The 23,244-nt window shown below is 39.3% G+C and overlaps 1 protein-coding gene across 2 annotated transcripts in view; it reads left to right on the top strand.

The window, feature by feature from the left end:
• FILIP1 (filamin A interacting protein 1) overlaps window positions 1-23,244 on the top strand; it is a 173,250-nt gene that overhangs the window by 137,625 nt on the left and 12,381 nt on the right. Inside the window, exons 5-6 of one of the 2 annotated variants that reach the window (XM_011232635.3) lie at window positions 12,165-14,970; window positions 17,889-17,946. In XM_011232635.3, the coding sequence (XP_011230937.1) occupies window positions 12,165-14,970; window positions 17,889-17,946 (2,864 nt within the window). Of the gene's footprint in view, window positions 1-12,164; window positions 14,971-17,888; window positions 19,441-23,244 lie in introns of those variants that run through there. The other variant, XM_011232634.3, reaches the window with a different exon arrangement.

Below are 23,244 nucleotides of genomic sequence, written 5' to 3'. Positions count from 1 at the left end.
GGGCCTTTTCTGGTTCCATACAAATTTAAGGACTATTTGTTCCAGTTCTTTGAAAAATGTCCTCGGTATTTTGATCGGGATAGCATTGAAAGTGTAGATTGCTCTGGGTAGTATGGACATTTTAACTATGTTAATTCTTCCAATCCATGAGCATGGAATATTTTTCCATCTTTTTATGTCTTCCTCAATATCTTTCAAAAGTGATCTATAGTTTCTAGCATATAGGTCCTTTACGTCTCTGGTTAAGTTAATTCCAAGGTAACGCATGGTTTTTGGTGTTATTGTAAATGGGATGGATTCCCTAATTTCTCTTTCTTCAGTCTCGTTATTCGTGTATAGAAATGCAACTGATTTCTGGGCATTGATTTTGTATCCTGCCACCTTACTGAATTGTTCTATAACTTCTAATAGTTTGGGAGTGGATTCCTTTGGGTTTTCCATATAGAGTATCATGTCATCTGCAAAGAGAGACAGTTTGACTTCTTCTTTGCCGATTTGGATACCTTTGATCCCTTTTTGTCTTCTGATTGCTGTTGCAAGGACTTCTAGTACTATGTTGAATAATAGTGGCGAGAGTGGGCATCCTTGTCGTGTTCCTGATCTTAAGGGAAAGGCTTCCAGCTTTTCCCCATTGAGAATAATGCTTGAAGTAGGCTTTTCATAGATGGCTTTTATGAGATTGAGAAATGTACCATGCCCTTACTTAGTTTTAACCTGCCATTTCTCTTGGAAGAGAGAGAGGCATACATACAGGGAGAGTTGATGAAGAATAAAAGAATAAAAATAGTGAAAGGGAAAGGACATAGTGAGAAGGGAAATGAGCATGATCCAGCTGAGAAAAAAACGGAGTTAATTTTTTAAATGACGTCAGTGTTTCAAAATGGCGTCCACTGGATTACGGTGATGATGAGTGACAACATCTAAAGGAAGCGAAGAGAAAAATTGCTGCCCTGGGGCTAATGCTGATAACCTTGAAGAAATGATAGAAGTGAGAGTGTCAAGAAAGTTGGAGAAAAGAACCTGTGAAATCTTACATGGTTTACTTCCCAAGGACGAGAGGCGAGAATGGTTATAATCAGGTGTGGCCCTGGGTCTTTAGGAGTACCGATTGACAACCCGTCCAGGGAAGGTGGATGGATAACCAGGATAAGGTTAAAAAACCTCTCACTTCCCCTTTTCCCCAACAACAGAAATTGTGCTTAAAAAGAAAGATAAATTCATAAATATCCGTGGAACAGAATGGGGCAAGGATTTTTTTTTAGCATAAGTTTGACTCAGCATCAGATGGATCCCAGTGAGGAAAAAAAGTAAAAGTCTTTAATATGCTTCATTTTATAAATATGGAAATGAATGAAAGAATCACCCACAATCACAGACAAATATGAGAGATACACGGTACTGTAAAGAAAGTGAAAAATATGACCAGATACCAAAGGAGCTGAGATTTGGGGGGAGGAGGAGCTAATGATCACAAAGACGGTTAAAAAACCCTTTATTATGGAAAATTTCAAACGTTAACAAGAGTAAAGAGAACAGTATAATGAATCCCCATATACCCATCACTTAGCTTCAACAGTTAATCAACTCATGACCAGTCTGATTTCATCTATTCCCATTGCCTGGATTTCCCGACCCCCCCACCCCCCGGCTTATTTTTTTTCTTTGCCCTGGATTGTTTTTATAAAAGTTCCAGACATATCATTTCATTCATAAATATTTCAGTATATATTTCTAAAAGTTAAGGGTTCTTTTAAAAATATCCTTAAGCCGCCTAAATTTAGTAATAATTCCTTAACAACATAATTTTTCCAATTGTCTTATTTTAAAAATATCTTGAATAAGAATCCAAATATAGGGGCGCCTGGGAGGCTCAGTTGTTAAGCTTCTGCCTTTGGCTCAGGGTGTGATCCCGGAGTCCTGGGATCGAGCCCCACATCGGGCTCCTCCGCTGGGAGCCTGCTTCTTCCTCTCCCACTCCCCCTGCCTGTGTTCCCTCTCTCACGTTGACTGTCTCTCTCTGTCAAATAAATAAATAAAAATCTTAAAAAAAAAAAAAAGAATCCAAATATAATTGGTTGATATGTCTTCTATGTTTCTTTTACTCTATAGCTTCCCCTCCCCCAGTCTTTCTTCTTCTTGAAATTGATTTATTTAAGATAGTATTTTATCCTGGGTAGTCCCTTACATTTTGGGTTTTTCTGATTGCATCATCACAGCATCACTTAGTATGTTTCTTGCCCTTGTCTTTCCCATAAACTAGTAAGTAGTTACAGGGGCTTGATCTAATTTAGGTTCATTTATTTTTGGGTAGGAATATTTCTTGGGTGGAGGAGTGTACATATGTATGCAATGCTTGGCCATCTCTCTTGGGAGACATTGATGGACATTGCGTACATTCATTATTTCACTGGGCATTGCAGAATAGTGGTTTTCTATAATTTCTTCTTTATTAATAATGGCATTCTAACATTATTTATTAACTGGACTACTTCCATAAAGAAAAACAGCTTTAAATTTAAGTGAGAACATGCTCATCTCATATATAAAGGGTTAAAATGTTGAGCTTGCTCTATCTGATTCCTGGGTCCACTTCCCTGTTTCTCCTTTTTACAGTCAAGATCTCAAGTAATTAGTCTCAGATATTTGTCTCCATGTTTTAAATTTTTCTTCTTGGTTTTTCTTTAGCTAAGCTTTACTCTGTATTTTATTCTGAAACTCACTAAAACTGCTCATATGAAGTATGGTGATCCATACTGACATATCCAATGCAAAAACGTTTTAAATTTAAGTTTAAATGAAAACAATGGACATTTTCCTGTTTTCTCCCTTGAGCTCTCCAGAGTATTTGGCATTATGGACATGTCCTGTTTCTTATGCTTCACTCTCTTGGTGTCTGAAAATGCACTATTTCCTGGATTCCTTTCTCTCCTTTCTGTTTCTCTGGCTATCCTGCTCAGGCTCTCGCATTAAGTTCCTTTATATTTTCTCATCTCAGCGTCTTTTTTCTGTTCCCACTCCTTTTTCTCTCTTAGGTCTACACACCTCCTACTTATCTTATTCTCTCTTATGGCTGTTGAATGTACCAGTCGCCGGAGACTCTCAGTCTGTATCTCTGGCCTAGATTCATCTCTAGGAACTCCAGGCTTACCAATAAGCATTGATCTTGAAGCGTTCCCAGCAACTTCAAAGTCAGTTTGTCTTTTTGGAACGTCATGATCTTCCCTTCCACTGTTTCTCTTATGTTACCCTATATCCGAAAAGCATGATAAGCATGGATAGCAAACTAATAACCTTGACCAGAAGCTGGAATTCTGTCTAAATTTCTCCCTTTCCATCCTTACTCAGCCTGTCAACAAAGCCTAAAAATCGCCCGGTGCAACGCCTTCTCTTCTTTTTCAATGACAAGATCTTAGTTTAGACTCCATCATGTTTTTTATAACCTGCTTTTGTAGCTTCCTAAGTGAGCTCCAGCTTCCTCGACACTTCTCCATCCTCTACACAGCTGTCAATTTCCTCATCCAAAGTTCAGATTCATAGTCTTAGCCCACGGGGTGCTTTGTTTGGTTTGTCCTTCCTTTCTAGCCTCATTCCAACCCCCACTGTCCCCACAGGTGTCCTTAGGTTCAGATGAGCTACCTGCTGTGCCTTGAAAATATCTCCTCTTTCTCAATGCTGTGATTTTACATACTGTTTCCACTAAGCTGCTATTTTAGGCTGTGCAGGCCACATACAATGTCTGCTGCATATTCTTTTTTGTTATGTTTTACAACCCAGTAAAAATGTAAGAACCATTCTTAGCTTGAGAGCTGTACAAAACACCAACCTTGATTAGATGTGGCCCACAGACAATAGTTTGCTGACCTCTGGTGTACAGCGCCCTTTCCTTGCCTTTTCTACTTACTGAGCTCCTATTTAACCTTTAAGCCTCAAGAGTCATATCCTCCTGGAAGCCTCCCTGACTCCATTCCCCTGCTATGACTTCACTGCCCTTCCTCTGTGTTCTCACAAAGGTATATGCTTCTTTCGCATGTCTTTATGTGGTTTAACTGTCCTCTTGAGAGACTCAATAAATGCCTTAGGGACAAAAACTGTATTTTGCTTTTTCTTTAAATGCCCAGCAGAGTGCCTAGCACATAGCAAATGTTCAGTAAATGATTGTGAAATGAGTAAACAAGAAGAGGTGCCCTACTTGGTGCTGTCAATAGTACTGACTGCTAGCATTTATTGAGTGCATTCTATGGGATAGTCGCTGTCTAAGCACTTTACAGGTGTCATTTTCATTTCATGTGGTCTTCACAACAGCCCCATGAAGGAGGTACTTTCATTCCTTCCATTTTATAGATGAGAAAGCTGAGGCACAAAGAAGTTAAGGAATTTGGCCAATTGCATTTGAATTTCAACAAGGGAAAGCCTTTTGTGATTGTCTTCAACATACATGTAAAGAACTCACCATGCACTATGTTTTGGTTACAGGCCAGAGCAGTGAATAAAATACACAAAAATCCTCCTTTCAAGGTACTTACATTTTAGAGAAGAGAGCCAGTCAATTAAAAAAAAATAAGTAAAATGTATAGTGTAGTAGATGGTAATAACTGCTACGGAGAAAAAAAGCAAAGGAAAAGGAAATAGGAAGTTCTGTCATGAAATGCACAAGGTAAATAGGGTGGACAAAGAATGTTTCCTTGAGAAAGTGATATTTGTGCAAGGATCTGAAAGATATGAGAGAATGATCTATTAGAATATGTGAAGGATGAGAGAAAGAGTTTTAAGAAGTGAAGTCAGAGGTAAGGGAAAGGGGGTGATAACGTGTTGTCTTTTCGGTCATTGCAGTGATTTGGCTTTACTCAGAGTCAAATGGGAAACAGCTTGGAGCAGAAGAGTGACATGATCTGATTTGCTGGGTTTTTTTAGAACCACTCTGGCTTCTGGGCAGAGAACAGACAGAAGGTGAGCAAGGGTAGAAGCTGGGAGTCAGACCTGGTGGCCATTTCAATAATCCAGATAAGAGGTGACTGGTGGCCTGGGCCAGGGTGATAGCAATAGACAACGTGAGAAGTAATTGAATTTGGAATCTATTTTGAAGGTAGAGCTGACAAAATTTGCTGAAAAATTGTGGAGATGTGGGAGAAAGAAAGGACTCCAGGATGACTCTAGATCTGGGGCCTGCACATCTGGAAGAATTTAGTTGTAGTTGACTGACATGGGGAAGATGTAGTTGGAACAAGTTCATAGGGGAGGACTGGGAGCTCAGGAGAGAAAAAGAGTAACAGCCCAATAGGCTGAGAACTAAGTGAATGACAGTATGCAGGCTACTGAATGGATTGATGTCAACAGGAGGGAGCTCTTGAGAATGTGTGAAGAGCTCTGTGCAAACTGACCTGTCTTTTTTATTAATGATTGGAGTCACTTGTGCCATTGACACAATACTAGGTATAAGTTGTCATCAGCTGGGTAATAAACCACTGTCCAAGGAAGATCTTGACAATTCCAGAAGGATAGGCCAAACACAAGCAAGATGAAGTTAACCTAAACAAAAACAAAGTCTTGCAAATTTGAGCTGTTCAAGTAATATCTATTTGAGGAATGGCACTTTTTAAAAGTATTTTGTTTGTGGTTGAACAGATCTGGTTCAAAATCTCAACATACCCCTTCTCAATCCTGTAACTTTGATTAAGTCAAATCACTTTTGTTATTTATAAAATGGTACAGTAATGCCTTCCTCAAAGTGTTGTTGTAAAAATGCCTAGGATGTGATAGGTAGTTGGTAAATAAGTTGGGTTTTTTGTTTTTGTTTTTTTTTTTACTGAAGGACTTTCTAGACTTTATTGTCTTTTAAAAATTAGGTATTAGCAAAAATTGGATTTTGGATTGGGCTTTTAAGAGCATCTTGAAATAATACTGGAACTAGAGGTTTTCTAGTATTTGAAACAAGTCTTCCCCAGAACATGATTTCCTATCAGCTTCCCCAACACCAGCTGAAAATGTTAGCCCTCTTCTCTTTAGCTTTCTGCTTTCACATCTTTCTGCCTTAGGGTTAATAATCTATTTTATATTTTCTATTATATTTTAAGTCACTCTCTTATAATATTTGTTTACAACTTCTCTCCCTTTATCTGACGTTTGGAACAGTTTGTAGAGCCTTTTGTTATTTAACTTTAAAAAAGATTTTATTTATTTATTTGATGAAGGGAGAGAGGGAGAGAGAGCATGAGCTGGGGTGTGGTGGTAGTAGGGAGGCGCAGAAGGAAAGGGAGAAGCAGGTTTCCTGCTAAGCACGGAGCCTGATGCCGATGCCAAGGCTTAGTTCCAGGACCCTGGGATCATGACCTGAGCGGAAGGCAGAGGCTTAACCAACTGAGCCACCCAGATGCCCCGTCTAGGGCCTTTTATATTCTTTTTATCACTACTTTTTTTTCATTGACATACTATTTACATATAATAATATTCACCAATTTTAATAATATAAATTGATGCATCTTGACTAATATATATAACCATAAACAATCATAGAACATTTGGTCTACACTTTTAAAGTCTTCTAGTTGAAAATAATTTTCTAAACATTTGTAAATGATAAATTTGCAAGTTAAAAAAATATAGCTTTATTCAGCATGAAAATAGAAATGACGAATACACTTAAAAATAGTTATTAAGACAGGCAATAGAATTCGAAAATCTATTAGATCATTTACTTGTCTTCCTTTCATCCTTTAAATAGGATAAAATGCTTGTTGAAAATTAAGAATTTGCCAAGAATAAATTTGATTTCAGGATACTTAGGGCTCTGCCTGTGACTGCTGATGAGAATCAGAGTACCAATTCATCTTCTTAGTCTTAGTCTTCTGGTTTGTTTCCTTTTTATGCTAATCTTCTTAGAATCAGGGCACGGTTGAAGTATGGCAAGATGGGCAGAGAGGAGGTGATAAGACTAGTTGGCACAAACAATACCAACACCCTCTTATTCTGCTCCTTAAATAGCATAATTACATGGCAACGGGGCCCAGTAATGTAGAGCAAATTAATTGTTTAAAGCACAAAGTGAAATTGTAATTATTGGAAAATTGTTTGAAAAAGGATACATAATATGCCATAGTCATTATATATTGTGAATAGTTCTATGGTAATACTTCTGAATTCTTGTTTGATTTAAAAATGAGGAGTTCTAGAGGGTAAGAAAAGAAAAGCTCACCTGAAGTAGGAGGGCAAAGTGACGAGGGAGGGAGGTAGATAAATGGAGACAAGTGCCCCCTTCCTTTGGCGTTCCAGTGTTGCTCCATGCTCCTCGTATATCTTTCTCCTCTTATCTCTCTTGCCAGGCCTTCACTAACTCTTCGTCATTCTTTTTACCCCTTATTTCTGGGCATTTCCCAAAGTCTTTTCTCTATCCTTTCCTTTTTCTCTCTCTACATAGTTTCTCCTTTGGAGATCAAACTTATTCCCACATGTTAGGCAATATCACCTCCCCTACCAAAAATTACCAAGCTTTAGCATGGAAAGAGTTTCTGTGTAGGGTGGGATGGTTGATGAAAGAGTCCCAAGATCTCCTGTGACTTTCTTTCTTACTGAGACTTCTCTCGCTTTAATTACTACTGTTCCTCCCACTAGACCCCAGATGTACACTGCCCCAATATTAGAGTTCCGGTCCATCTGTGGCTAAAATACTTCCTCTTGTTTCTTTGTAGCCAAGGTTAGAACCTTTTCTTAATAAGACAAGCAAGTAAAAGAAACTAACAAAAAGAACACTAAAACCTATGAGAGAGACACAAAAACTTTACTTCAGCTTAGCCTACAAAATATTATTTAGGGTTCTAATAGTCCCAGAGGCACTTCATAGGATATCTAGAGGTTGTTCATCATCTAGGAGGAAAGATAGATGTATAGCAAGGGAGACATTTCCAATCCACATAGAGAGGGCTCCATCTCTGTTTTGGTTTCCACTTAGGAGATAACACCTCTTCTCCAAGAGACTGATGACTAAAAAGACCACAGTCTTCAAGAAAGGCCACTGCTCACTAGAACAGAGCCCCTTGCTCTCTAATGGCCATAATTAATATCAAATTACTGTTTTGTAACAACCACAATATCCATTCAACAAAAACTTATGCCCAGCATTGTGAGGGACTTCAGTTTCCACATCTCTATATAAGATGAGTTGAGCTCTATTTCTAGCTCAAGCTTATTTGTTTGTTCTTTCTTTCATTTATCCGTTCAGGTACTATTTTTTGAGTACTTCCTATGTGTCAGGCATTGTGCTAGGGGGAAAACAAAATAGACATAGCATGTATCCTCATGCAACTTGTATTAACAAAGGTAGGCAGGCATTACAAAATTGCAAGTCAAGGGGTGCCTGGCTGGCTCAATGGGAAGAGCATGTGATTCTTGATATTGAGGATGTGTGTTTAAGCCCCATGTTGGGTGTCTTGATTACTTACAGATAAAATCTTTAAAATAAAATCTTTGAAAAATTTTTAAGTTGATAGTCTTATAAAGCAAGAGTTCAGGGTATTATGGGAATCTTTAAGAAGATCTAACTTAACCAGGTTGGGCAGGAAGGCTTCTGGAGGAAGTGACATTTAAGTGAAACTTGAAGGATAAAAATCAGCCAGATATGTTTAGGTGTGTGTGCAAGAATGAAAGGAGGAGGAGGGAGGAAATACCAGGGCAGAAGGCACAGCATATTCAAGGAATGTTAGCAGCTTAGATCACAGGGGAAAGGTGAACCTGCCAAGGTGCTCAGGAATCTATGCTAGGCCATGTTAGAGATTTTTCACCTCTATTCTTAGAGCAACAAGAAGACATGGAGAGCCAGGATTCTATTACAACCTGTGATTATATTTGAATTTGGGTGAGAGTGAGTAATAATAATAATTATAATTTAAAAATAGCTAAAACTATACTCAGTATGGACCAGGCACTGTTGTAAGTGCTTTCCATATATGAACTAATATGAATCTCACACAAACCTTATCAATTAGGTACTATTTTGATACCCAGCTTATAAGTGAGGAAAGTGAGATATACTGATATATTATGTAACTTGTCCAAGATCACACAGCTCACAGGTGGCAGAGCTTGTGAGGAGACCCGTTCAGGAGGCTGTTGCCGAATTATCAGCAAAAGATGCTCAGGGCTTGGATGGGAGTAAATGACACTGGGGAGTCATTAGGGTAATGGTGTCAAGACACGTATGAGCTATAAAATTTATTGGATTTACATCAAAAGTACCACATTTCTAATTGTTTGGTATACTTAAAAAGAAAGAACACTTAACATAAGATCCATCCTCTTAACAAATTTTTAAGTATACAATACAGTATTGTTAACTATGGCTAGACACTTTTCAACTTGACTATCTTGCTGTTACCTCAATTTTCTGCCAAAACTCTTTCTAACAAGTTTTTCCTATTCCTATTAAAGGTGTTATCTGTAATTATGTAGACTGAAAGCCTCTAAGTAATTTTTTTCTATTTCTCTCTCCCTTTTACCCAGCAAGTGAACAGTCACAAAGCCCATGCCAATTACCTTTGGCAAAATCTTCACAATTCATCCCATCCTTCCCATCCCCAAAGTCCTCTCTGTAGAAGTTTAAGTGCAAGTCTGCTTGCACAAAAGGCCATCGGCAGGCTGTCCTGACTGAGTCACACAGTTTTACCTTGGTTCTGCATCTAACCCTCAGCTAAATCAATTTTGTAAATGAATTTTGGGAAAATGCAGAGAATGGGCTGTGTATTGCTCTTAGATCCACTTTAACTAAGTGATGAAAACAATTTAAAAAGTCATAGAAGAGGGAAGGAGAAAGCTTAAGGGGCAAAGGAAAGAGAGAGAGAGGAATAATCACAGCTAAGAGGACCTGAAAAATGTGGTTTCTTGGAAGCCAAATTCCTGCTCTGGTCACAGGATTTCCTACTCATGAGAAAGCCTTCTATTTTTCTCTGGCTGAAACATTAGTATGCCAGGTTTTACCACCAAAGACAAGTTATGGACATGAAAATATTTACAGATTAAACACAAAAAGCATTGGACAGACTTTTCAGATGCATACTTTCTAGTTCCTACATTTATTTTTGTGTTTTATGACATCCACCTATTGAGTCTATATGTCAATTTACTTCTACTATCTTGAAGTTGAGAACAATCCTATGAGGTAGGTATTAACATCCCTCACTTTATAATTAAAAAACTGAGGGTCGGAGAGTTTTGACAATTAGCCAGAGGTTACGTTTGGAAAATGAAAGACAGAATTCAGGTGCAGCTATGTCTGACCCCAACACCCATGTTTTGGTCACTCCAGCCCACTGTCTGTGAGATCATTGAGGCATAGGGTATTTAAGAAATGTCTTTAGAAATTTTAACATTTTAAGACTGGAGTTGTGAATCTGTGTGATTTGAAAACAATCTTTTTCTTCTATTGGAGGAATAGAGTCATAATGGGTTTTGGAAATTATGCATTTAGTTAATAGATGCTTAGACACAAGGGGATATTTATAAAGTTAAATTCCAGAAAAAAATCTTAATGACATCACAAGAACATTTCTATAGTACTTATCTAGTACCACAAGTAGCTTTGATGTATGTCTAGTCATTTATTGCGCAAAGCAACGTGAGACTATTAGCTTCTACTTACTTGGCTAACAGCTAATCTAGTCATAAATATGAAATAAATCATTCAGAATAACTAAAGTAAATAAGGCAAAATATATTTGAAAGAATAAGATATACTTAAATACATGTTGTTTATAACCTGCTTCTGCGATAAACATATTAATACTGAAATGCATTCTTAGACTACATAAAGTGAATAGGATTATTTCAACTCTGTTTTAATGGATCACTGAAAATAACTATTAAAAATTGGTACAAGTTATGAAGGGGAGTGGCAGATACAGGTTTCTGGTTATGGAATGAATAAGTCATGGGCACGAAGGGTACAGCAGAGAGAATATAGTCAGTGATGTTGTAACAGTGTTGTATGGTGACAGATGGTAGCTACACGTGTGGTGAACACAGCATAATTTATAGAGTTGTGGAATCACTATGTTGTACACCTGAAACTAATGTAACTTTGTGTGTCAACTCTACTGCAATAGAAGAGATTGGTGCAAGTTAACTGACCAACACAAGGATGGCAAATAGTTACTCTGGAGTCTTTACATTCCTACTTTGTAAAGCTATACATAAACACTGTAGAGAAAATGTATTTCATACATGCAAAACATAATAATTCTTGTGGATGCCATATTTTTGTATTGATAGTAATTCAGATTTCCTCCTTACCCAGTTCTCTATTTAAAAAAATCATTTAAATCAGAAAATTGCAACAAAATTCTGCGCTGGTTCTTCATTAGCTGAAGTTAGTTTATGCAGATCACCCTTCTATCAGAAAGCTCGTCTTGCTTTGTCCCTAGAAGGTGATCGTTCCCTACAAAATTTTAAAAATTCCAGGTTCTTTTTTTTTTTCTGCCCCTCCCCTTTCATTTAAAATAAAATGATCTTTTGAAGTCCTAAGATGCAGAGGTGAGGAGCAAGGATTCCAGAGCCCAACTGCCTGAGTTTGAATGCCAACACTACCACTCCCTAACGGTGGGCCCCATGCAAGTCCTGTGTCTCACGTTCCTTATTGGGGTGAGAAGTAGCAGTGTGTGTCTCATAGGATTGCCGTGAAGAGAAAATAAATGCATGACACACATAGCGCCTGGAATACAGAAACCACTATTTAAATAGTCATTGTTGTTGCACAACCTGTTACTCAATGGTTATGTTATTGAAGTATAACATATCTGCAGAAGGCACTCATATCATAAGTGTTCAGCTTACTGAAATGTAATAGGCTGACCAATCTTGTGTAAACAGCACATAAATCATGAAACAAACTAATACCTGAAAAGTACGGAAACAAGTCCTCTTCATGCCCACTTCTGGTCACTGCCCCTCCCTAAGGGTAACCAGTATCCTGACTTCTGATTAATTTCATTAATGACTACCTGTTAAATCTTGATATTGCAGCAGTTAATAGGTATTTATTGTAACAGCATTTCATTTTTTATTTAATATCCAAGACAAACCTACTTGCTGATGAACCTTTTAATATATATAACAATAAATATACATAATGTAATATGCGATATATAATAATAAAAAGTATTTTAATATATTTTGTTTCCTAGGTTGAAAAAGCTCCTTGAACAAGAAAAGGCTTACCAAGCCCGAAAAGAAAAGGAAAATGCTAAGCGGCTCAATAAACTAAGAGATGAGCTTGTGAAACTCAAATCCTTTGCACTCATGCTGGTGGATGAAAGGCAAATGCATATTGAGCAACTTGGCCTCCAGAGCCAGAAAGTACAGGATCTTACTCAGAAACTGAGGGAAGAAGAAGAAAAGCTCAAAGCGATCACTTCCAAATCCAAAGAAGACAGGCAGAAACTGCTCAAGTTGGAAGTGGATTTTGAACACAAGGCTTCTAGGTTTTCCCAAGAGCATGAAGAGATGAACGCGAAGTTGGCTAATCAGGAGTCTCACAACAGGCAACTTAGGCTCAAGCTGGTTGGCTTAACTCAGAGAATTGAGGAGCTGGAAGAGACCAACAAAAACCTCCAAAAGGCAGAGGAAGAACTTCAGGAATTAAGAGATAAAATTGCCAAAGGGGAATGTGGCAACTCCAGCCTGATGGCAGAAGTGGAAAATCTCCGGAAGCGTGTGCTTGAAATGGAGGGTAAAGATGAGGAGATCACTAAAACTGAATCCCAGTGCAGGGAATTGCGGAAGAAGCTGCAAGAGGAGGAACACCACAGCCGGGAGCTCAAACTTGAAGTAGAGAAGTTACAGAAGAGAATGTCTGAACTGGAGAAATTGGAGGAGGCATTCAGCAAGAGTAAATCTGAGTGCAGCCAGCTACATTTAAATCTGGAGAAAGAGAAAAACTTAACCAAAGACCTGTTGAATGAACTGGAGGTGGTCAAGAGTCGAGTTAAAGAACTGGAATGTTCTGAAAGTCGATTAGAAAAGGCTGAATTAAGCCTAAAAGATGATCTGACAAAGTTGAAGTCATTTACTGTGATGCTGGTTGATGAAAGGAAAAATATGATGGAAAAAATAAAGCAAGAGGAGAGAAAAGTAGATGGACTCAATAAAAATTTTAAGGTGGAACAAGGAAAGGTTATGGATGTAACTGAAAAACTAATTGAAGAAAGCAAGAAGCTTTTAAAACTGAAATCTGAAATGGAGGAAAAGGTATACAATTTGACAAAAGAAAGAGATGAGTTAATAGGTAAACTGAAAAGTGAAGAAGAAAAATCCTCTGAATTAAGCTGCAGCATTGACTTATTAAAGAAGAGACTTGATGGGATAGAGGAAGTGGAAAGAGAAATAACAAGAGGAAGGTCTCGGAAAGGGTCTGAGCTCACCTGCCCAGAAGATAACAAGATTAAGGAACTAACACTGGAAATTGAGAGACTGAAGAAACGCCTCCAACAGCTGGAGGTGGTTGAGGGGGATTTGATGAAGACAGAGGATGAGTATGATCAGCTGGAGCAGAAATTTAGAACTGAGCAGGACAAGGCCAATTTCCTCTCTCAACAACTGGAGGAGATAAAGCACCAGATTGCCAAGAATAAGGCAATCGAGAAAGGAGAGGCGGTGAGTCAGGAAGCAGAACTGAGACACAGGTTTCGGTTAGAAGAAGCTAAAAGTCGAGACCTAAAAGCTGAAGTCCAAGCTCTTAAAGAGAAGATCCATGAACTGATGAACAAAGAAGATCAGCTTTCTCAACTCCAAGTGGATTATTCTGTCCTTCAACAAAGGTTTATGGAAGAAGAAAATAAGAACAAAAACATGGGGCAGGAGGTCCTCAATCTGACCAAAGAGTTGGAGCTTTCGAAGCGGTATAGTCGAGCGCTCCGACCCAGTGTGAATGGAAGAAGAATGGTGGACATTCCAGTGACGTCGACTGGAGTGCAGACGGATGCCGTCAGCAGTGAGGCAGCAGAGGAAGAAACACCAGCGGTGTTCATACGGAAATCCTTTCAAGAAGAAAATCATATCATGAGCAATCTTCGACAGGTGGGATTGAAGAAACCTATGGAACGATCCTCGGTTCTAGACAGGTATCCTCCAGCAGCAAATGAGCTCACTATGAGAAAGTCTTGGATTCCATGGATGAGAAAAAGGGAAAATGGGCCCCCAATCACACATGACAAAGGGCCTCGAACAAATGCCAGTCCAGGGCACCCAGGAGAGCTGGTCCTTTCGCCAAAGCAAGGCCAGCCTCTGCATATTCGAGTGACACCAGACCACGAGAACAGTACTGCAACTTTGGAAATAACCAGCCCGACATCTGAAGAATTTTTTTCTAGTACCACTGTCATTCCTACCTTAGGGAATCAGAAACCAAGGATAACCATTATTCCATCTCCGAATGTTATGTCTCAAAAACCAAAAAGTGCAGATGGTACTCTTGGCACAGAACGAGCCATGTCCCCAGTCACGATTACTACGTTTTCTAGAGAGAAGACCCCAGAAGGCAGAAGAGGTATGTTTGCAGACAGGCCCACATCCCCCATTCAGATAATGACAGTGTCTACATCAGCAGCACCAGCTGAGATGGGAGTCACTCCGGAATCCCAGGAAATGCCCATGGGAAGGACTGTCCTCAAAGTCACCCCAGAAAAACAGACTGTTCCAACTCCACTACGGAAGTATAACTCCAATGCCAATATCATAACCACAGAAGACAATAAAATTCATATTCATTTAGGTTCTCAGTTTAAACGATCCCCTGGGACTTCAGCTGAAGGAGTGAGTCCGGTTATTACTGTCCGCCCTGTCACTGTGACAGCGGAAAAGGAGGTTTCCACTGGCACCGTCCTTCGCTCTCCTAGGAACCATCTCTCGTCACGACCTGGCGCGAGCAAGGTGACGAGTACTATCACCATAACACCAGTCACAACTTCATCTGCTCGAGGAACCCAGTCAGTGGTGAGTAGAGGACACTCCAAACTGTAGGCCAAGGGAGGGCAAAGGGAGTCGTGAGAATCACCCAGGGCCCGAACTGAAACAAGAGCACGTGCCCCTTGCTCTACCTGAGTCCACTACAGATGTTTCCTAGCAGACAAGCTATACCAAGAAATGAAAATAAATAGGGGCCTAATATTTTAATAAATTGAACTAATTTGGGGGGAAATTTTCTTTTTTTCATATAAATTATGGAGGCCCCCAAAATTCTTGCAAAGATGGCCTCTTCATAATGTCAGCATATGGTAATAATCAGGTTAAAAATTTAATTTTTATATTTAAAATACGTTTGTAAATGGAGACTGAGAGAAATGGTCAATATACAGGAAGAATGAAAACTGCCTCCTGGCTTATATTTCTATACCCTAAAATATTCAAGATATGGTTGTGTATGGCCATAGTCATATTTTATTCCAAAAATAAGATCCAAAGATTTTAATATTAAAACCTATTTTAAAAGTAAAAAACAAATGAGTTTATATGTATAAACACTACGTTTTACTAATGGTATCTTGCAGAGAACAAGTGCTCAATAAATATTTATTTAATAACCAACTGGAAGGCTAAATGAATGATTACAAAAAAGTGTGTCTGAAGTATAAAAACCAGAGCCTAAAAATAAATTATATTTTTTAAAATACCTCCAGTGATTGTCTTCATTTACTTGGAACAAACTGGTAAATTAAATTATAAAAGAAGGTATACTATTTAGATTTTAATTTAAACCAATAGACTAGAAATTATGATTCTTAGAGTCTGAACAAATTCTATAGCATGTATTAGACACTCTTAAAGACAGGAAGCTTATTATTCAAGTATAGAAGCTGTGGCTTATTTTCCCATATCCTCAATATAATTTACTTAAATTTTGTGTGTGCCACCATAGACTCAAGACAGACTTCAGAGTGTGAATTACTAATTGCTTTGCTAGTAAAGCTTTTTGTTATTGGCCCAAAGGAGCTGAAAAGCATTCAGAATTGCTCAGACTTCTCAAATGGTTCAATAAAATACTGCTTTTTAAGCAACATAGAGCATAGTTTGGTGTCCATGGTTACTTCTCTCTAATGATTTTTATAAAAAGATTGTGGAGGTGTAAGTTGTAACTTGGCACAGATATCCTGCTGAAACATCTTATTCCCATTTTTAAGGGTCAGATTAAAACAGCTTTACTTTCTTTAGTAACATTTTTGACTACTGATTAAACTCCATATACAAACAAGACTTCAAATAAGATTTACAAGGCCTAAAGGATGGCTCACTTACTTCAGATATATCGGATTCCATAAAGTCAAGGATGACAAAAAGTTTAGGACACCTTTGCTAGAAATTGAATAGTGAGGCTAGTTCATTTGTGCATTTATTCATTCAACATTTATTAAGTGTTTAGCTACACTCCAGGCACCAGGTTTGGTGCTGACTGCCAAGAGGACCTTTAGAAATTGCCAGCTTAGCAGGAGAGGCAGGATTGGAACCTACCCAGTGGTTTATGATAGAGGTGTGTACAAAGGAACCCACCAGAGAAGGCTTCCCAGAGGAGGAAGTTTTCACAGATAAGGAGAGATTTTTTTTTTTTTTAAGAAGGAAAAGAGAAGGAGTATATAGAGAGAACAGTCTGTGCAAAGGTATGGCAATGGGAAGGAGCCTGCCATGTTTGGGGAACGGTGAGCATTCCCACTGTGCTGCAGCCACTGGGTACAGAGACAGATTGCAAGAGCAGAAATTAAAGAGGCAAACTGGGGTCAGTTATTGAAGAGAGGTGCATGGCTTATTACAAAATTGACATTTAATCTCATAGGCTAGACAAAGGGAGCCATTGAAAGGGCATTGATGATAGAAGAACACATGATTTACGTGTTAGAAACCTATGTCTATAAAATAGTTTAAAGTATAAATTGGAGGGCACAGAGGCTGAGGGCCAGGACACTTTTGCAATTCTCTAGGCTAGAGATGGGGTAAGCTTGAACTGTGGTAGTGAAAATGTAGACAGAGATGTATTGAAGATAGGATCAAAGATTTCATGACAACTTGCATATAGAGAGTGGCTCTGGGGTTTCTGGCGTGGCTGTATGCATAGATAGGATGAGAAACATAGGGGGACTACTGTTTGGGGAGAAGATAAGTCATGTTGTGGACATTTATATTTGAGTTGCCGGAGGGACAGTGGAGATGTCTGGCAAGTAGTTGGAAATGTACGTGTATATTCCAGAAGATCACTGAAGGCTTGAGGTCCTGGGTCTCATTGACACATGGGGTGACAACTGAGGCAATTCTCAGGGTGAGTGTGGAAAATGAAAAGAGAGCTGAGAATGGAGCATGGTGACACCCACATTTAAGAAGAAAGGCAATCTAGGACAAGGAGCCAACAAGAGATTGGATGGGAGTCATCAGAGACAGGAGGCAAATGGGTGAGACTCCAGTAAGAATGTATCACAGCAAGAGAGTTTTAGGAGAACTTCAAGAAGAAGGGTATTGCCAGCAGCGACAGGCAAAAATGGGAAGAGTCTGGCATCATTAAGAGGCTAAGGGAGAGCTGCTTCATCTCAAGAAAGTAGAGATAATTTGGGGGACAGTGGGAGTAAAGTTGCCTGAGTTGATGCCAGGTGGCTGTATTTTCTCTGTGAAATAGGAGGTAAGGTCACTTCAGGAAGGTAGAGGAAGTAGGTCAGGGGCTTGAGAAGAGAAGGAAGTCTGGCATCGATGTTCAGGACAGGGAAGAGGAGGCAATCAGAGTGGATGAGATCCCAACTCCAAGTTTCTAACCATGTTATCTGGGGAGGTGTCATCCGTGGGCATTCCTGTGCTGCTGGTATTCAGATTGATGGCACATCTGGGGGGAAACTCACTGACATCTCCCTTGTGTCTCTATATTTTCTCTCTTACAGTCAGGACAAGACGGGTCATCCCAGCGACCTACACCCACCCGCATTCCTATGTCAAAAGGTATGAAAGCAGGAAAGCCAGTAGTGGCAGCCCCAGGAGCAGGAAATCTGACCAAATTCGAGCCTCGAGCTGAGACTCAGTCTATGAAAATAGAGCTGAAGAAATCTGCAGCCAGCAGCGCTACCTCTCTCGGAGGGGGGAAGGGCTGAGGGCAGTGGCTGAGGGGGTATGTCTTGCAGATGCTACTGCTGCCGTGAACACGGACCTTCGTCTGTTTGTGCCAACTCTTGTGCACTAACTTCAGTTTTAAATATCTTGTTTATAAAATAATCCACTAATAGCCATGTGTCTTTCCTAGTTTGTAACTTTGTTCTGATGCTAGAGAAAAGAACTAACCAGCAGGACTACTGCTTGTGGGGTGCTTTGTTGAGGATGCGGGGCCTGAGGCAGGGCTGACTTCTACCCCCATTTTTGCTTCTAGAAAGTAGGCCCATCAGTTAACCCGCCTGAGACCCGGTCTCTTTGTCAGTAAGATATGGGGGCTGGATCTCATCCTCTCCAAAGCCGGATCCCATATTTCCTAATTGTAAATCAAATTTAATAGGCCTTGTTCCACAATAATTGATTTTTCAGAAATTCTATTATGAAATAGGAAATAGTTTAACAATTGTCATTTGCCTCTATTAAATCCTGAATTTGCTTCGTGTGCTGGAAAAAACATCTCCTAGCTATCACAGGGCCTGGACCTTTAAAGTTTTGCAAAAACGAAAGCCTCCGGGATGATTTCAGGAAATAATCTGAATGTGAAATAAAATGGAAATGAAATATGGAATCCTAAAAACAGAGTTTTACTTATTTGTGTGTGTCTGTGTGTATTATAGAGGTTTTGGCCATCTCGAAAACAATTCCAGAATTTTATAGACAATAATTTTAGAACCATTAATGTCAAACTCATGCTCTATTCAAGTGTGCAAATGATTTAAATTGTAGCGCTGTTTGAATAGAGCTGCCAAATGTCCCTTCTATCCATTCTATCCAACCTCGACCAGAGGTTGTAATGGATAGAAAATAGAAGAAAGTAATTGTGCTACATTAATGCCAAGAAAAAAAATGACATCATGCATAGCTTAATTGAATTCAAATATTTTCCTCAGTTGAATGTGGACTTTACTTGCAAATATAGAACCAGTTCATGATTGTGTGTGTGTGTGTGTGTGTGGTGTGGTGAAGTGAATTACTATTCCTGTCAGTTTTACTTATATTGGTATCATTTTCATTAATTTCAAGCATGTTTTAATAAGCATGAAACTGTGAATGCAAAATGCCAGGTGTCTTTGTGAGATTAACCATGTTATTAAAGTGGACATTGTGCTTCCTGGTCAAATAACCACAAATGAGCTCAAGGCTAATAACCCGCAGCTTAGCTTCTGAGGTCTCAAGTAGGCAGCACCTTTGTCAAAATTTTTAAGCCAATTGAGTGAACTTTATAAAAATACATAACTACAAAGTTACAGGTTGTTATTTTTCCTTCTGAATTGTGAGGGTTCCAAAATTATTTGGATAGTCCCTGCTTTTGATATTTGGGGAAAGATAGTTGTTGTTGTTGTTGTTGTTTTTTAAAAGATATATGATTAGCTTTTATCATCAAATCATCAAGCTTCATGATGAAGAGGCTCTTCTCTGAGTTCTTTCCACCCCGGATTTCCTACCCATCGTAGAACTTGGACTTGAGTTGTATATGATGGTGATGGATGCCTCGCAGAATTCATATTCTTTTTAATCAGGTCTCTACTGCCTACAGCTCATCAGTTCTCAGCATATGTATTAAAAGATGTTGAATCACCAGAGGAGACATGCCATATTAATGGGATTTCAAGGTAGAAGGAGAGAGACTGAGAAAAAAGATTTTCTAAAATGTGATTTTTAACAAGTTTAAATAAGAGATCTTTCCATTTCCAATACTGACTTGTCTATTTTTAAAAGGAAAATTTCCCCTTTTGTAAAGTACACATCCATTCCTTGGAAAAAACAAGGACATTCACTGTTTTTCAAATGCCTCCTTGGCATTTGGAGTATTTGGTGTGACTGTGGTATAACATCCTGTATGTGAACAAATGGTGTTAAAAGAACGAGCCACTGTGTTCCTTCTGACTTTACCTGTCATTCTCCGGTGACTTTTATCATCACCTATTGTCACCGCTGCTGCCTTTTGCTGTTCCCTGCTCACACCATGCTTATGTCATTCCTGCCTGGAAGTCCATACCATCTGCAGGGAGAGTGCTCCGAGGGGCTGACCAGTGCGTGTACAGGATGTTTATACATCTGGACGCTGGAAGAGAGCCACCTACAGAGTACAACTGCTAAGAAAACTTGGCAGAACAACACATATTCACTTTTCAGAAATGGTGAAGAGCAGTGATGGCAGTTTTTCTTTGTAATTTTAGAACCAACTCTACGTTTATTGGATAGCTTTGTTTTAAACCACATATTGGAAATGAAATCCACTGGGGATAGGAAGTGGAGGATTAAATGCATTCCCATGCCAGCTTCTATTTGTGAGGATAACGTTTTCACTATGCAGCTTACTGTGCTTTTATAAGAGTGAATGGGATTAAGAGGTTAGAGTGTTTGCCCTGTCCTGGAACACAGTGTCCAGTAGCAAAAGGGCTCACCAAGGCTGCTGTGTACAGCTGCTGCTCAAATCCCACCCATTTCCATAGATTTCAATGGGATGGCTCCCCATGGGGACCGCAGGGCGCAATCTGCACAGCTACAGAGGAAGCCCTGGGCTTCCCCTCCAGAGAAGGATTTCCATGGGTTGACTATTTCAGCACACTATGGTGGTGGCCATTTAGCATGCATGGTACGAGACATGTTCCTGCATGGGACATGACCTCAAGGGTATTTATCATTTCTTGAAAATGACCTTCCTGTCTAGGTCACTTGCTTAAACAAAGTCCTTCAGTTTCTATTGGCATTTTATTACATTTTCAGTGAGGGCAAGTGAATGGGTGGCAACTGGCCTCTAGAGATGTTAGTGTATTCATTAAGGGTAGGTCTTACTAGATGTCTTACTTGAACGTCTTCAAGAAAGAAGTGAAGGAATGGCTTTGATGTGTAGTGTGGGAAGAGTGTAGCTTCAGGGAAATGAAAACATGTCCAAGAATATATAAGATGTACAAAGACTTGAATTTCCCATTCCCTCATAGACTTGGAACACTGAGGGAAGCATGAGAATTTCCTGATCAGAAAAGTCCCAGGGATATTAGCTAAGAAGAACGCACTTATGTGGGAGGCTGGAGGGCAGAGAAAAGGAAGAGGTAACAAGATGCGCACAGAGGGGGCTTCCCGGCAAACAGGAACATGCAATTCCAAAATTTCCCCAACCCAGATGAAGTTCAGTGTTTCCCCTCCTACCTCCTCCTCCAGGGTCTCATGATTGGTTATGTCCTCATCCTTGGCTGTTTCAATTTCTCCTTTTTTTTTTTTTTAAAGATTTTATTTATTTATTTGACAGAGATAGAGACAGCCAGCCAGATAGGGAACACAAGCAGGGGGAGTGGGAGAGGAAGAAGCAGACTCCCAGCGGAGGAGCCTGATGTGGGGCTCGATCCCATAACGCCGGGATCACGCCCTGAGCTGAAGGCAGACGCTTAACCGCTGTGCCACCCAGGCGCCCCCAATTTCTCCTTTTTATCTGCTACTTGCACACAGGATATAAATATGCTCTGGACTCTTCCACTTGAGCACAATTCCTCCCTCAGCCATGCAGTCCTCTTTAGGAGCTGCCCGGTCAAACCACAGACAGAACACTCGACATTTTTTGCCTCCACTTCCACATTTCCATTTATTCTTTAACTTACTTTTTATATTTTTATTAAAGTCATTCGTATGTGGAGTTAAACTATCAGCCAGCACTAAAAGAAAATGAAAACAGCTGTTCCTGATCTCACCCCTCTTTTCCCTCAGTCTGACTCCCTGGAGAAAATCATTCCTAACCCTTAGCTGTTTCTTCTGGTATTTGTCTACATGTTTCTAAATAATATACTTACTTATCAATCATGTTTTTTTAAATGATTTTATTTATTTATTTGAGACAGAGAGAGAGAGAGGGAGAGCACAAGGCAGGGGGAAGGGTGGAGGGAGAGGGAGAAGCAGACTCCCCGCTGAGCAGGGAGCCTGACCAGGGCTCCATCCATGGGTCTCAATCCCAGGACCCTAAGATCGTGACCTGAGCCAAAAGCAGACACTTAACCAACGGAGTCACCCAGGCACCCCTTTCCTTTTTTTTTTTTATGGTTGGGGATGTAGCAGTCTTGTATGTCCCTTCTTTCCCCTTCCTCCATCCTCCCAGTACGATTACAACACAAATTTTTTGATAAATCATCTGTCAGCATTTAGATGTTTATATATTTATATGTTTACACTGAAAATTTGAATATTGTTCCCTGTTGGGGTGCCTGGCTGGCTCAGTTGGTGAAACTCATGACTCTTGATCTTGGGGTTGTGGGTTCAAGGCCATGTTTTGTGTTGAGATTACTTAAAAATAAAATCTTAAAAAAAAAATATTGTTCCTGCTGAGCCAAATAGTATACTATGTTTGTGTTTCCTTCCTCTTACCACTTTTTAAACCTTCAATAGAGGAATTATTTTAATTTTTCATCTGCTTGGTTTTCTATGTTTCTATCTTTATTTTTTCCAAATGCGCCAATAGATCTGCCAAACACCTACCAGTAATTTTTCCAAACACTTAAACGTGTCAGTTTCATATTTTTACCTGGAGGCTTTCCTTGTTCAACCCCTTAGTTTCCTACATTAGCCCTCTGCTTCCCTACTTAGTCTGGACTGGTCATGCTCTAGGTCAAGTCAGGCTCTTGTCCTATTGTTCTTTTGCCTAAGTCGAATCCTCTGTTTCCTGGATTTCTTCTTCTACTTTTGCTTACATGCCTGTCTGTATATCTATCTATGTTTTAAAGTACATTTGACATCCCTGAATAACATGGGGCTGATGGTGCTGACCCCCAGTGCAGTGTAACTTTTGACTTCCCCAAAGCTTAACTACCAATAGCCTACAGTTGACTGGAAGCCTTACCAATTGCATAAATAGTCAATGAACAAACACTTCATATGTTACATATATTATATACTGTATTCTTACAGGAAAGTAAGCTAGAGACAAGAAAATAATAAGAAAATCACAAGAAGATAAAGTACATTTATAGTACTATACTGTATTTATTGAAAAAAATCCATATATAAGTGGACCTGCACAGTTCAAACTTATGTTGATGAAGGGTCAACTATATATCTTCCAGTAGTTTCTAAAGAAAAAAATCCTTCGGTAACTTTCTTGGTGTG

The sequence above is a fragment of the Ailuropoda melanoleuca genome, chromosome 19, assembly GCF_002007445.2.
Source record: "Ailuropoda melanoleuca isolate Jingjing chromosome 19, ASM200744v2, whole genome shotgun sequence".
Lineage (NCBI taxonomy): Eukaryota > Metazoa > Chordata > Mammalia > Carnivora > Ursidae > Ailuropoda > Ailuropoda melanoleuca.
Note: the sequence above shows the minus strand (reverse complement) of the source record. Positions and strands in the feature narration are given on the sequence as shown.